This window comes from Acanthisitta chloris, unplaced genomic scaffold, assembly GCF_000695815.1.
Source record: "Acanthisitta chloris isolate BGI_N310 unplaced genomic scaffold, ASM69581v1 scaffold43912, whole genome shotgun sequence".
NCBI lineage: Eukaryota > Metazoa > Chordata > Aves > Passeriformes > Acanthisittidae > Acanthisitta > Acanthisitta chloris.
The window spans coordinates 1-12,662 of NW_008660685.1; the positions used below are offsets into that span (position 1 = coordinate 1).

Here is a 12,662-nt window from a genome sequence, read left to right on the forward strand (position 1 = left end):
GGCTGCATCTATTTCAGCAGCAAACTTGGGAAGAAAACTGCATATGAATATCCCTCATCAATTCTTATAGAGATGCAATGCTGACAGTTATTGCAGTTTTAGTACCTTTTCTCACTGCCACATTGTGCTGTAGCAGAAATTTATCTGAGACTACTTCACTAAAATCTCCAAATGTGTCTTTTAAATGTATGTGGTTATTCATATATAGCCAAACATTGTCCAACTGGCTCCACTCTGCATCACCTTGTCTCACTCTCAAATTGCCTGACATGATTCTGCCCATTTTGGGTGCAATGTTTGACCACAGGGAAATGTTTTCAGACATGTCTCTCAAAAAAGAAATTTGTTTCTGTAAAACCAGTTTTCTCCAAATTTCCAAAAGTTTATTTTCATGAATAATTAAAAAAAAAAAAAACAGGAAAAACTGAAAACAGACAAACATTAAGAAAACCAGACAAAGTCAGAGGTATCGCGTGCTCCTTATGACACTCTTAAGATTCAGATACAACACACAAGGATTCAGGCTCTGGTAACAAGAGTTCTCCCAGCTCACTGAGGCTGCATGTGGGATGAGCAATGAGGTACCTGGAATTGTTCAGATTCTCATCTACCAGCACTAACCAACAATTCTATAAAGTCATGGTAGCTGTGGAAAAAAAGGGATTTTTCTTCTTGCAAGGAAATGGCGAGCACGATGCTATTTGCCAACAGCAGACAGGTATTTTGGGGTTCTTTGGGCAGTTCTGCTCCCCACCCCCTCACCAGGGATCCTTACTCTCTGCCAAGAAGGGTAAAGAGATGCCACTGCCTTGTGTGAAGCAGGCAAAAAATTACTGTTATCAGACCATTGTCCCAGTTTTGGAGCCTCTGCATGGAAATCGAGGAAGATGCAAACAGAGCATCCCATGTTTTCCCTGAATAGCCAGTCGAGAGAAAGGACTGGGCACAGAGGCAGCAAAGGCTAAGGGATCCCTCTCTCCAACACAACCAGCAGCAATTTTATGGTGAGTAAGGTCCCTTTTACCCCTCAACTGTGGAAAAGGAAATGCAGATGTGTGGATGGAGCTGCCAGGCCAGCACAGAGACACTGTTTCTGTCCTGCCCACTGCTGCCAGACTGCCAGGCAGCAGCAGTGCGTCCAGGCCAGATCTCTGCAGCTGTGAGGCTCAGGGCTGATGCTCAGGGACTGGTCTGGCCTTGGAGCAGTACCAAGGCAGCCTGACTCTCCTCCCAAGTCTCTGCTCAGGGTCTCAGCCTGGTTTTGCAGCTCCTGCTGAGGCCAACACTGCTCCAGCCAGGTTGCTGACTGCCTCCAAGCTGTCCCTGTGAAAGCTAGCTTGTATTTTTCTACATTACAGGGCAGCAGCAAAAGCAAGACTACAGTGTAGACATACCTTGTATCTCTCAGACCCCAAGTGCAACTTTATTTAGACAGACAAAAGAAAATGCAAATAGGTAAAGAAAAACCAAATTTTCTGGGTGATTTTTGAGCCAGCTGCCTCGAGGGTCCGTATTTCCCACAAGAACTCAACTAGGATACCTTCATTTTGCCTTTCTCAGGAGCTGCTTCATGGATGAGTGGCTGCTCATCCCCATTCACTGACAGCATCCTCTTTTCCGGGGGCAGCTCCTCCGGCTGGCGAGCAATCAGCAGGCGACAGGTGAGCAGGATCCCAAAGACCAGGGCATGGGCATAACGCTTGAGTGGGTCCCCCACGAGCTGGTGGAAGAAGAGCACAGCCAGCACAAGGAGGAGGAGGAGAAAGTTGGCCACATCTTTGGGGCGTCCAGGCACCAGTGTCATGACAATGCCACATGCCACTTCCAGGGCACCGATGCTCTTGCGGAGGAGGATGGAGCTGACTCCCATCTTCTTTAGCATGGGCAGGGCCCGCACATAGCTTTTGTATGCTCGTTTCTGAAATCAGTGATAGTGATACAGTGATTACACATCTCACAGGATATGTGAGACAGTGAAGGCAAAAGTGACTTCCATTGAAACAGACTGATCTGCAATAGGACCTAAGGGTTACTTCAACACCCCTCTGGCACATTATCCAATCTGTAAAGCTTCTGTTGAGGGGGATATTAAACCACCAAACCTGCAATTCCCCCTTTATAAGCTGTTGTCTCCTTGCTGAAAACAAGTCTGCAACCCAGCACCCATCTTTGGAACCAGGCCAGATGTACCTCATCCTGAAAGCTGAAGTTCTGATTGCTAGAATTAGCAGTGCAGAACCATGTTGTTAATAAAAAAGTACCTCTCTCTAAGAGTAGCTTATCCTTTAAAATTTGGTAACACTCCGAGTCCCTGCAAAGCCAAGGCACAGCAAGTAAATACAGAAGTCTCTTTCTACCCAAAAGCAACTTAAAATATTCCATGGACAGTGCAATCTTAACATGGGATCATACATCAAAGCTGAGATTCACCAACCCCATCCTGTGCTTATACACCTTTATGACCCTTTCTTTTCTCAGATGAAAGCAAACTGACATTTGATATCGTTTACACTGGATTTAGCAGCAGTGTAAGTTGCAAGACTCAGCCTGCTTACACAGCTGCCTCACTTTTTAGGGGAAGAAACAATCTCTGTCGTTACCCATGTTCAGGTTCTTGCATTTGAACATTAGGTGCTAGTGGGCTTATTGATTTGTTTGTCTTTTTTTTTGTTCAGTCATTTCCTTTTTTATGTATATTTTAATAAAGATGAGTTATTCTTAAATTAATCCTAGTTATTCAAGACACTGAAATTACTTCCACTTACACTTGAATGTAACAGTATCTCTGCAGATGTTCCTGCCATTGTGTTCTCTGCTTTCTAACCAGGGAGAGGGAAATGGAAGGCAAATCTCAAGTACAGAGTTGCTGAGCTCTCACAGGCACTGGTCAGATTGTGGATTTGCTTCCACAGAGTTTTGGAAACCTGTGTTATTGGCACACAGAACTTCCCCACTTCTCTGTAGATGTTGATGCTTGCTTCTAAGAGGATCTGACACTTCATATATGGTTTAAAAATATACAGCAGTGCCGGTATTGCTACAAAATAACTGAAAATCTCATGCCACATTTACTCTGAAGTGTATGCATTGTAAGGAGGTATTTTAAACCATCAGTGACTAAAATCCCAGAGCAGAGTATCATTAAAAAGTTGTGAAATATACAGCTTTTTAAAGAATTGTACTATAAGCATGTCCTATAGTACTCTGGTATTTTAGGTATTTTAATAGACAAACTAGTGAGGTTTTTGCTGAATGAAAAGCTGCAAGTCTGGTGTTACAGGCAGATAACAGAAGTTCTCTGTTTGCTGGGGACAAAAAGCCATCCTTATGGATTGGCAAGGTCAGGTTTTCCCTAGCTGTCTCCACAGCACCGCAAAGGCAGGAAAGCCTGATGAGCCATGAATGTGTAACAATATGGGCCCTGCAAAATAAAGGTGCTGTGTAATATCTTCTTCCTCTTTATCAAAACACAGATCATTCCTACCTGTAGGCCTGACTCTCCGTAAAGCAGAAAGGGATAAAGAAGTGAAATATTTCGCAGAGCAATGCATTTTGCAATGCCTCTAAAGTCTCAGGGCTTTTTTTTTTTTCCTGTACCAGAAGCTTAAGGGCTTTGTTTTCTGGGTGTTTTATCTCTGTCTCTTGCTCGTGAGTTACTTCTTGCGGATTCTTCCCTGTGAGATCCCTGTGCTGGGCTGCAGACAAGCACTGCAATTCAGATGTTATTTGAGAGCTAAGGAAAAGCATCTGGGCAGGTGGAGCAAAGGGGGAGAACAGAATGTGCTGGAAACATCCAGCACTATTTTTTTAAGGACACAAAAATTATACCAATGCTTTTCAAACACTGCAATAAATGTAACTGGAGGAGTGTGAGGGGGCAGGAGAATAAATAAGCACAGATGAGGAAGCTAAATGTGGCAGCCAGTCCCTCACCTGCCTACAGCTCACAGCTGGCACAGCTCTGCAGTAGGGCTGGCCCTGAGCAGAGAGAAGCATAAACCAGCTCACCAAGTAAGAAATGCACACAGTGACTTCTCCATCCTCTCCTCACCCCTTTTCTGTTAGGCAAGAGGAGAGGCTCATTTCCAAGGCTGAAGACAATAATAAGATGACAATTAATAATGTCTTCCTCTGCCAGCTAAGAATCTCAAAGCATGTCACATTCATGAATTAATCCCTGCACAAGTCTGGTGAGGTAGAGACAGTGTCATTATCCTTGCTATAAAGCACAGAATTCTGAGGATGAGCATCTGGCTGCCAAAGCAGGCATCTGCTTTTCCTACCCCCCATCCAGGCGTTAGGTTTTCCGCCAGGGATCAGCTGTCCCTGCCTGCTGTATGTCTGGCCCTTCTTCAGACCTTGCTTTCCAGAGCCCCCTTTGTCCCCATCTTTTGCAGTGCTGTGCTACCCTGTCCTCCTTGCCCCCTGCCCCCCCATCCTTATCCTCACAGACAGGTTAGATGGAGCCCAGGCAAGCACTGCATATTATTTGTTTCTCTCCATGTCTATCCACTAAGAAGACACAAAAGCGCTTTCGCTGCCCTGTCCATCGCTCAGGGCTGCAGAGCAGTGACCCTCTGTGTACCCCCTGCTCCTGCCGCAAGGTGGAAGGGAGAGAGCCCTAACGCACGTCCCTCCAAGCCGCCGCTGCCCGACTCACCATCTCGTTGTAGGCATCTCTGCTGAGCCGAGGGGTCAGTTTGATGGTCCCCATAAAGACAAAGAAGAGCCCCAGGGCCACCGAGAGGGCGACGATGGTGATAGTCCTGGGAGATGCCATAGAGCTGCTGGGAGCAGGTCCTAGCGAGGCCTTCTGGCTCTGGCTGCGAGCCCGGGTGGGAGGGAGTCCGTCACCATTGAAGGCTGTAGGAATAAAGCTGCAGAGGCAGGAGGATGACAGCGGGAGGGGATTCAGCCTCCTCCACTCAGCAGCTGCTGGGTCCTAATGCCCTGCAGCCAGAGCCAGGCAGCTCCAGCACCTGGAGTGCTCCTACCAGTAAGGCATCCTCTGTTTCCCCAAATGTGCCATAAATCGCCCACAGAAAGCCGAAACTGAGCCAGCCCTGGGGATGGGGGAAGGCAGCCGAATGCAGAGCTTGCTCACTGCTGGGAAAACAAGGGCATATTATCAGAGGGCACGGGAATAACATGCTAATGGAGGAACAGTGGCCAGAGGTCTCTTGTACATAGACAGCTTTTAGTTTTAGATTCTCAGATGCTTATACACAGCAAACAACTTATTGCTTAGCCAGAGGGACAAGAGATGTCTTGTCCCTCTGGCTCTCCTGGAACCTGATGCCCAAAAGGGATGGTGAGGCCACTTGTGTCACCCTCCCCCATTGCAGATATAACCTGTCCTGTATGTTCAGCCTTCCAGACACCAGGAGAAAGGTTTTCTGATCCTCTATTACATTCTGATTTTAAGTCATTCTCTCTCTTGCAATTGCAACAAATTTCCTTTTGCCCAAAGCACAACCAGTCTAAACAGAAATCTATTCAGATCTCATAGTGAGAAGCCAAAGTATAATAATACAAAACAGAACTGCTGCAATACTGCATCCTTTGTATAAAATGAAACCAGCTGGATGTAACAGTGTGCAAAAATCTTACACTCACGGGATAGTGCAAGACTGACACTTCCTATGCCTGTCAGAAATCTCCCCACCACCTCCCTTTCTGGTGTAGTAAGGCTCAAGTCCTAAACACATGTTTTTTAAGCCCCCATGGCTTGAGAACTGGTGGTTATTGTTATTGTTCCAAGCTCAGGGTTCCTTAAGACTGGAGCTAAAAGTCAGAAAAATACAGGCAGCTCTCCCTGTTTCCTTGGGAGTTTATCAGCCTTGATTCAAAACATCATGGGCTTCACAAAACACAATGGAACTCTGCTCACTCAGACCTCCCTCCCTCCCTGTTACAGCAGCTCCATCTCTTGAAGAGCTGGAGAGACCTTCATATGACACTGAGGTTCACAGGGAGCAGGATAGGACAGGTACAAACAGAAATTTTTGAATTAGGATGCAGAACAACCTGAGGAGGAAAAATGTTGCTGCTGATGTTTACACAGGGTACTTCATACTTAGGTATGTGAGCATTAGTGGAGAAGGGGGAGGCAGATGTGTAAGGAGAGACACTGAAATATGTTCTTTTTTGTTTACAGAAAAATCTCATTGCCTCCAATTTATCCATGTGACTGACAGCAACTCAATACTGATTTTGGAAGTTTATACAGGAAGTATTTCCCTGACCCCAAAATTCAACATTTTCCCATTGAAGCATGAGGATTTCTAGTTCCTATGGTTTCTTCATAGCAAGTTCACTATCAACTTGAAAAACACTGGAATATCCTTGAAGCAAGCAGAGAACTAATAGCATGGCAGTACTAGAACATGCAGTAGATTTTAGCACACGTATCCACATGTCAATAGTGAAAACCTGTAATACCAGGTGTTGTGGAACCTTCCTTGTCTGAGCATTCAGATGCCACTCCTGGAGTCACACTTGCACCACCCCAGACTGTCACTGCTGGGACCAAAGCCCCTTTGCAGCAGCAGTTCCCCTGCTTGACTCCCTGCACACCACACTGACACAGTCAGACAAGTTTCCTGTATTAGAGCCTCAGACACCTCATTCCTATATTTTAATTGTGGCACAGAGCTGTAACAACTGCTCCAGCTGATGCCTCCAGGGAGGGATCCCAGCAAAGGAATCCCTGGGCTTTTATACCCCTATATGCTAAATCTCCCACCCCTTGCACAACAGTTCTGACCACTGGAATATTAGGGTCTGGGGTCTTCTTTTTTTTGTTGAGTCCTGCAGAGTGGGTGACCACCCACCCACCCCCTGCCTGGCACCACAGGTCCCTGTGCCCTTTGTCAGGGTCCATTCATGGCTCCTTGCCTGGAGCTCCAGCAACTTCCCACTACCCAGAGCGATACTGCAGCTGGAACACCAAGCTACCAGCCCTGGGCTTATTCCTCAACACAGGGAGAGGGGATTTTCCAAGCTGCTTTAAGCAGCAGCCCAAGAACAGGATTGCAGAGGAAGGAAGGGTGATGAAATGCTACAGAGAACCTTTTCACCCCAGAAATCCAAGTGATTCCTTACAGAACAGTGTTGCTAGGCAACCCAAAGTAAAAGCAAAAGCAAAATTATTTATTTTTATACAACTTTCATGAAAATAAGTTAAAATCCTAACTACATTGACTCAAGTCTTCAGGACAGTAGGAGATTGCTCCCCAAGCTCTCAGAGCTGGCACAGTCCCTGTCAGCGGGTGAAGAGCAGCACCAGCTCACAATGAACAGTATGAGGAAACATGTCAAAAGGTATAGCCAACATGGGGGCAAATGGCTCTTCTCTCAGCTTCTTCCCTGGGTCAGGTGGGCAGCACAGCCTGTGGAAAACAAAGAACATCCTTTAGACCAGTAGCAGAAGCCTTCCCACCATTAGTTGTAGCACAGTAGCGCAGAGGATCTGAGGAGGAGGTATCATGTGTTTGGCTAACATTCCCCAGAGTTGGCAGCTGACACTGGCTGAGGTGTGGAATCATCAATACTGAATCCCAAACTAGCTCTGAAAACCTCAGGAACAAGCTGAAGAGTCAGTGGCAAGTTTAAAGCTCCCTTTCTCCCAAGCCATCCCAACTGAAAAATACTTCATACACTTGGGCAACAATTTTCAGTTTTGCACTACCTTCATTAGTTACCTACAGACAGACTTAGCACTTGCAAACTGTCCTAGCCCAGACAAAGGCTGAACAGATAAAGATACATGATTAACCCTAAGCAGGTGACTAAAATCCCCTAGATGTGCTCTTTTGTTGGAGAAGGATGCACCATGCCATTGTAACATGTTTGCATTGTTTTCTATTCTTCACTGATGCCCTAAAGCACCCTACTGGAACATAAAACCCAAAGAACACCCCTTAAACCATTGAGCACAGCAGGGAAACCCAAAGTAACAGAGAAGCATAGACCCTTCTGACTATGCACTTAGTCCTGGGTCTCACCTGCAGAACTCACCACAGAAATTTAATCACAACTTCCTAAGCCTTGTCTGGACATGTTAGGGTGTGTCAGTAAGGTCAGTGGAAAGGAGGAGAGTACTCACTCAATAAAGTTCCTCATGGCTTCACCCTCGGGCTTGCAGGAGATGTAGAGCAGCCTGCGGATGGCCCTGCAGTTCCGGATGGCTCTCACAACCCTGTAATCTGTGAAAACACACACTCTGCCTTCCCAGTGCTGAGCTGCACTGAGCTGTCAAAAATACAGGGCAGGGAAATACACATATTTTGCCATGTTCTGTCTCAGGTACAGTCCCTCTGGTGTGCCTACACTTGCTGACAGCTTAGCCAGTATGGCAGGGTAGAGTAGTGGGAGAAATCCCTCTGCTTCCCAGGGGGATGAAGGATGAGCGAAAAACTGTTACTTAATTAAGCAAAGGCACATAAAACCTTCCACATGCACTTGTGAGAGTGCACCTGGGCATCTGGACTGGTTTGTGACTTTCCAGTACACACTGGAGTGAGTCCAGGGGAGACCACTGAGATGGTTAGAGGGCTGGGGCACAGCAGCCTGGGGAAGAGAAGGTAAGCAAAGGATCCATTTGCTATCTTCAGGGACCTCATGGGGGATTACAGAGAACACGGACCCAGAATCTTCTCACAGGGGCATGAGAAGAGGATGAGAGGCAACAGATGCACAGCAGCAAGGGGAATTTTTGATTAAGTATATTAGAAAAAAACATTTTCAGAAGAGGGGATCCACCCTTGGACACGTTCAAACCTCAACGAGGCTTTCTAGCCCTATGCAACCTTATACAACTCTGAAGTTGGCCTTGCTATAGTTGGGAGATTGTACCACACACCTCCAGAGGTCCCTTCTCTCCTAAATAATTGTGTGAGCCTGAAAGATGGCAAAGAGATTAGAGCTGTTTGCTTTAAAGAGAAAGCATGATAAAGCCACTAAAACCAGCAGACTCTGGGATTTTAGCTGCTGTCAGCAACAAGGTAAAAAACTAGAGACTAAGCAAGCAAAGGGCTTGGAGCCAGTATAACAGGTCTCATAGAACTTGTGCACAATTCCCTGTTTACAAGATGGAAATAAATAGTATATTGTCTCACGCAGCCCAGCCCGAGATGGGTTCACCACAGCAACAAGCGGTCGAGAGTCCTCCCATGATGACAGGAGCTGTGGTAATACAACCTCTGCCTTCCCACTGTGAAACTCACAGTTTGAGATTCCTGTGAAGCAAAAAGCAACCACATGAACCGAGTCTTGCCAAGTGTTAGGTATAACATGAACTGTCCTTGGCTGTGTGAAGGTAACTGGTTAGGGTCCCTCTGCTCAATTCTACTTCCCATTTTTCAGCAGTAGTTTGAAACTTTCTGCTGAGTTTGAACTCACCATTGAATGCCGCATTCCACTTAGCATCCTCTATTGCCTTCTCCACCACCTCAACACCAATAACCTTGGACACTTGCTGAGCCAGAGAGAGACCAATTGTGCCTGAGAACAAGGGAAACAAAAACACTCCGTACATTCAGGTCTTTACAGAGCGAGGCTCAGTTCTGGCAGCGCTGGGAGTCCACACTCATTGCAACTACCCACCTGTCCCACAGCAGATGTCGAGGAGGACAGTGTCCCCAGTAGCCTGACAGAGTTCCCCAACTGCCTGGTACAGAACTTCTGCTCCAGCTGTGTTGACTTGGAAAAAGGCATCTGGAGAGATGCGAAACTTCAGGCCAAGTAGTTCTTCAAAGATGTGTGGTTCTCCATGGAGGAGCTGGTAGGGAGACTGTTCATGGGAGCAGCGTGTCATGGTGCTACAACACAAAAACCAGCTATTAGAAGGCAGCAGAGGCAGCTGGTTCCCATTCCCAGGGTGCTTATGGGCAGGGGAGGATGGTTCTTCCCCACAGCAACTTTTATTTCATGTGAGCTTTTCAACAAGATCTAAGAATTTTGATTCTTTGTAAGTGATCTGTGACTTGCACAGCCTAGATTTCTTTATAAGGATCAAAATGACTCATAGAAGGCAGCGGTCCTTGGGTCTATTCCCCAGTTTTGCTGCTAATGCAATTTACTGTCATGAGGAAGTCACTGTAGGTTTTGTCTTTAGTTTTCCAGGCTCATAGCATGTTCAAGTATTTCAGGTCTGGAAAAACAAAAGATGAGGCCATCTTAAAACCACATCTTCAAGAGGGATTCAAAGATCTGTCATTCTCTTCAAGCACTCCCTGAAGTGGTAGAATTTGAATCTGATCAGAGGTAGAGGGGGAGAAAAAGGAGGTGGCTTTGTTTCCACTCATTCCCCATGTCAAGACATATACCTCTCTTGAAAATAAAGTGAAGTCAAGGCACAGACTGTTCCAGGTCCAGATGTGAAGAACTCCTTAAGCAATGCTTTCTGAGTAGCTAGTGCCTCCTGTCAAGAGTGAGAAAGGAAAACCTGCCTGTTTGGGTAATGTGATTAGACACCTCTCCCCAGTGATACAGCCAGCATGCTCAGGTCAGCCAGATATCTGATGTGCCCTTTGCCAGGGGCCCTGGCCTCCATGTACTCACCTGGCCCAGATCCTGGGGGTGGAAAGTGATGATAGCCATGGTGTGGCCACAGCTGGTGGTTCGAACCACAAGCTCCCGCCAGTGTCCACCTTCATGGAAGAGGATGCAGGGAGCCAGGGGGGAGCGACAGATGAACTCTTCATAGCACTGAATGGAGGGAAAAAGGCACTTGTAATAGCATGAAGACAACTGCCCTGGTCTTAGCCCCCCAGACAGGCAGCCCTTCCACCCATGTGATCTGTTTTTTCTGTTTGATTTCAATACACTAGGTGAAAGCTCTTCCCAAGCTCTTGAAAGACAAGACATTTTAATAACTTCAATTTGTAATTCTTCTGTATTTTAATAGATTGGCAGGAATTCATTGTCACTTGATTAACTTCATTCTTTGAGACAGTCTAGAGGCTCAATATTAACATGCAAGTTTGAAAAAAAAAATATCCATCAACCAAAATCAGGCATGAAATTACCAGTCCATGAAAACAAACCTGAAAACACAGTGTAACTAAAACTACAATGTTCTCCCAAATAAGAGTTGTCACATTCTCTCTATTCCATAGTCTAGGGACAGACACAATTTATTTACCTGGGCTACTTGTTTGTGTTTCTGGGGTATGTTCTCCATGTGATAGGCTTTCACACAGACAATATTTCTTTCTGGAGAGAGACGGACAGGTATTTACTTGTTCTGCCTCGGGGCACATAAGCCACTGCAGTATCTGACATGATAAACTGTAGAGTGGCCGTTCCCCTGAATTCTCCCATTGTACAAAAAAAGAAAAAAAAAAGAAGAAAACAGAAAAAATGGTATCTAAGTGCTTCACCAAATCCTGTGATGGTATGGGTACTTGCCAGAATTCCCTTTGCCTGTGATTACTGTCTCTAAATTCCATGAATCAGCTGGAGCTCTGGGAGCTCTTTAAATGTCCTCTACCAACTCCCAAAGGAGCCACTGTACTGGTAAACAAAGGGAGCCAGAGCAGAGCAAGCTGGTTTTCTGACTGGAGACTAATGGTGTGGGCTTACAGGTTGTCTGGAAGACAGCATTCCCACCTCAGTTTAAATGCTAGACTGCTGTCAGAGGTAAAATGCATCCATAGAATTGTTTTTCCCATGAGAAATGTATCCAGTGACCACTCCAGTGCCTCTTGCTCTGGATGTTGACAAGCAGCACCCAGTATGGATGTTGTGAACAAGTTCACCACTAAGCAGCATGTAAGGAGCATACACTGCTCAAATCTTTATTGCACAAAACCAAACTGCCTCATGCAGCCCAATGCTCCAATGTTGCTCTGCTGCCTATGGAAGTGCAGCTCCCCCCCATGCTCTTCCTGCTCAGCTCCAAAAACATGGGAACAGCATAGTTAAGAATAACAAAGCTGAATCCTGGAGGGGCTGCTACCACATCCATCCTGCTTCCTGCTGTATTTTGCACACTGGAAGCTGGTGTTTCTTAAGCTGATGAAGTGTTAAAATTGCTGACCCAGATTTGTTTCTGTTGGCATCCTCCAGGATTTAGGCTTCTAACTTGGGTAGAGGCTGTCACAGCAGAGCCTTGCCCCAGCCCAGCCCACACCAGCAGTTGTCTATGACTTTCTTGTCCTGCACTGACCTCTGCCAGTTCCTACATACAACCCCACAGTTTTGAGGTTCCCATCCGGTCCTTGGTTCACAGAGAAAGTGGATTTGTTTCGGTAACCATTAATGATGGGCTGAAGGAGAAAAGATGGAAAAGTAAAGCCTCAAATTAATACAAAAAATAATGAGGAAAGCCAAAACCCAGTCTGGTTGTTCTGCTGGCAACATGGGGAAATACAGGTGAATGCGCAAAACACAGAAATGGAGCTTGTGCACAAGAACCCCAGTACTTCCCCTTGGGAAGGAGAAATGGCTTTCTGTTGCAGAACGGTGACAGGTTTATCTGAGAAGCCTTGGGCACAACAAAGGGTTCCTAAACACTGAGCTTATTTCACTTTCAGGCAGTCTCAGGCTGCAAAGCAGAACACAGACACACTGCCACAGACTGCCATACTGTCTGCAACCAAATAATGCCCACCACGAGACTCTTTAGTTGTTGAGAGAGAGACTGTTAGTGGCTCAGC

At 46.1% G+C, this 12,662-nt stretch overlaps 2 protein-coding genes across 2 annotated transcripts in view; both read right to left on the reverse strand.

Annotated features, from left to right (window-relative positions):
• Window positions 1-1,395: 1,395 nt before the first annotated feature.
• On the reverse strand, window positions 1,396-4,979 carry TMEM35 (transmembrane protein 35). Its single transcript, XM_009069893.1, has 2 exons — window positions 4,661-4,979; window positions 1,396-1,918 (listed from the first exon to the last, which is right to left on the reverse strand). Exons 1-2 carry the CDS (start codon window positions 4,778-4,780, stop codon window positions 1,532-1,534), a joined length of 507 nt encoding a protein of 168 aa, XP_009068141.1. The 5' UTR covers window positions 4,781-4,979; the 3' UTR covers window positions 1,396-1,531.
• A 2,285-nt stretch (window positions 4,980-7,264) lies between these two features.
• TRMT2B (tRNA methyltransferase 2 homolog B (S. cerevisiae)) overlaps window positions 7,265-12,662 on the reverse strand; it is a 6,465-nt gene continuing 1,067 nt past the window's right edge. The window contains exons 3-11 of the mRNA XM_009069894.1: window positions 12,173-12,272; window positions 11,147-11,217; window positions 10,564-10,710; window positions 10,329-10,423; window positions 9,607-9,821; window positions 9,403-9,504; window positions 9,120-9,239; window positions 8,108-8,207; window positions 7,265-7,391 (exon numbers count right to left, since the gene is read on the reverse strand). Of these exons, the coding sequence (XP_009068142.1) occupies window positions 7,265-7,391; window positions 8,108-8,207; window positions 9,120-9,239; window positions 9,403-9,504; window positions 9,607-9,821; window positions 10,329-10,423; window positions 10,564-10,710; window positions 11,147-11,217; window positions 12,173-12,272 (1,077 nt within the window). The remainder of the gene's footprint in view (window positions 7,392-8,107; window positions 8,208-9,119; window positions 9,240-9,402; window positions 9,505-9,606; window positions 9,822-10,328; window positions 10,424-10,563; window positions 10,711-11,146; window positions 11,218-12,172; window positions 12,273-12,662) is intronic.

Bases quoted from the DNA above. Each gene is read 5' to 3' on its own strand.
- TMEM35 (XM_009069893.1), bottom strand. From the start codon at position 4,780: ATGGCATCTCCCAGGACTATCACCATCGTCGCCCTCTCGGTGGCCCTG. The intron at 1,919-4,660 runs GTGAGTCGGGCA...CACTGATTTCAG, and splicing joins GAGATGCCTACAACGAGATG to AAACGAGCATACAAAAGCTA.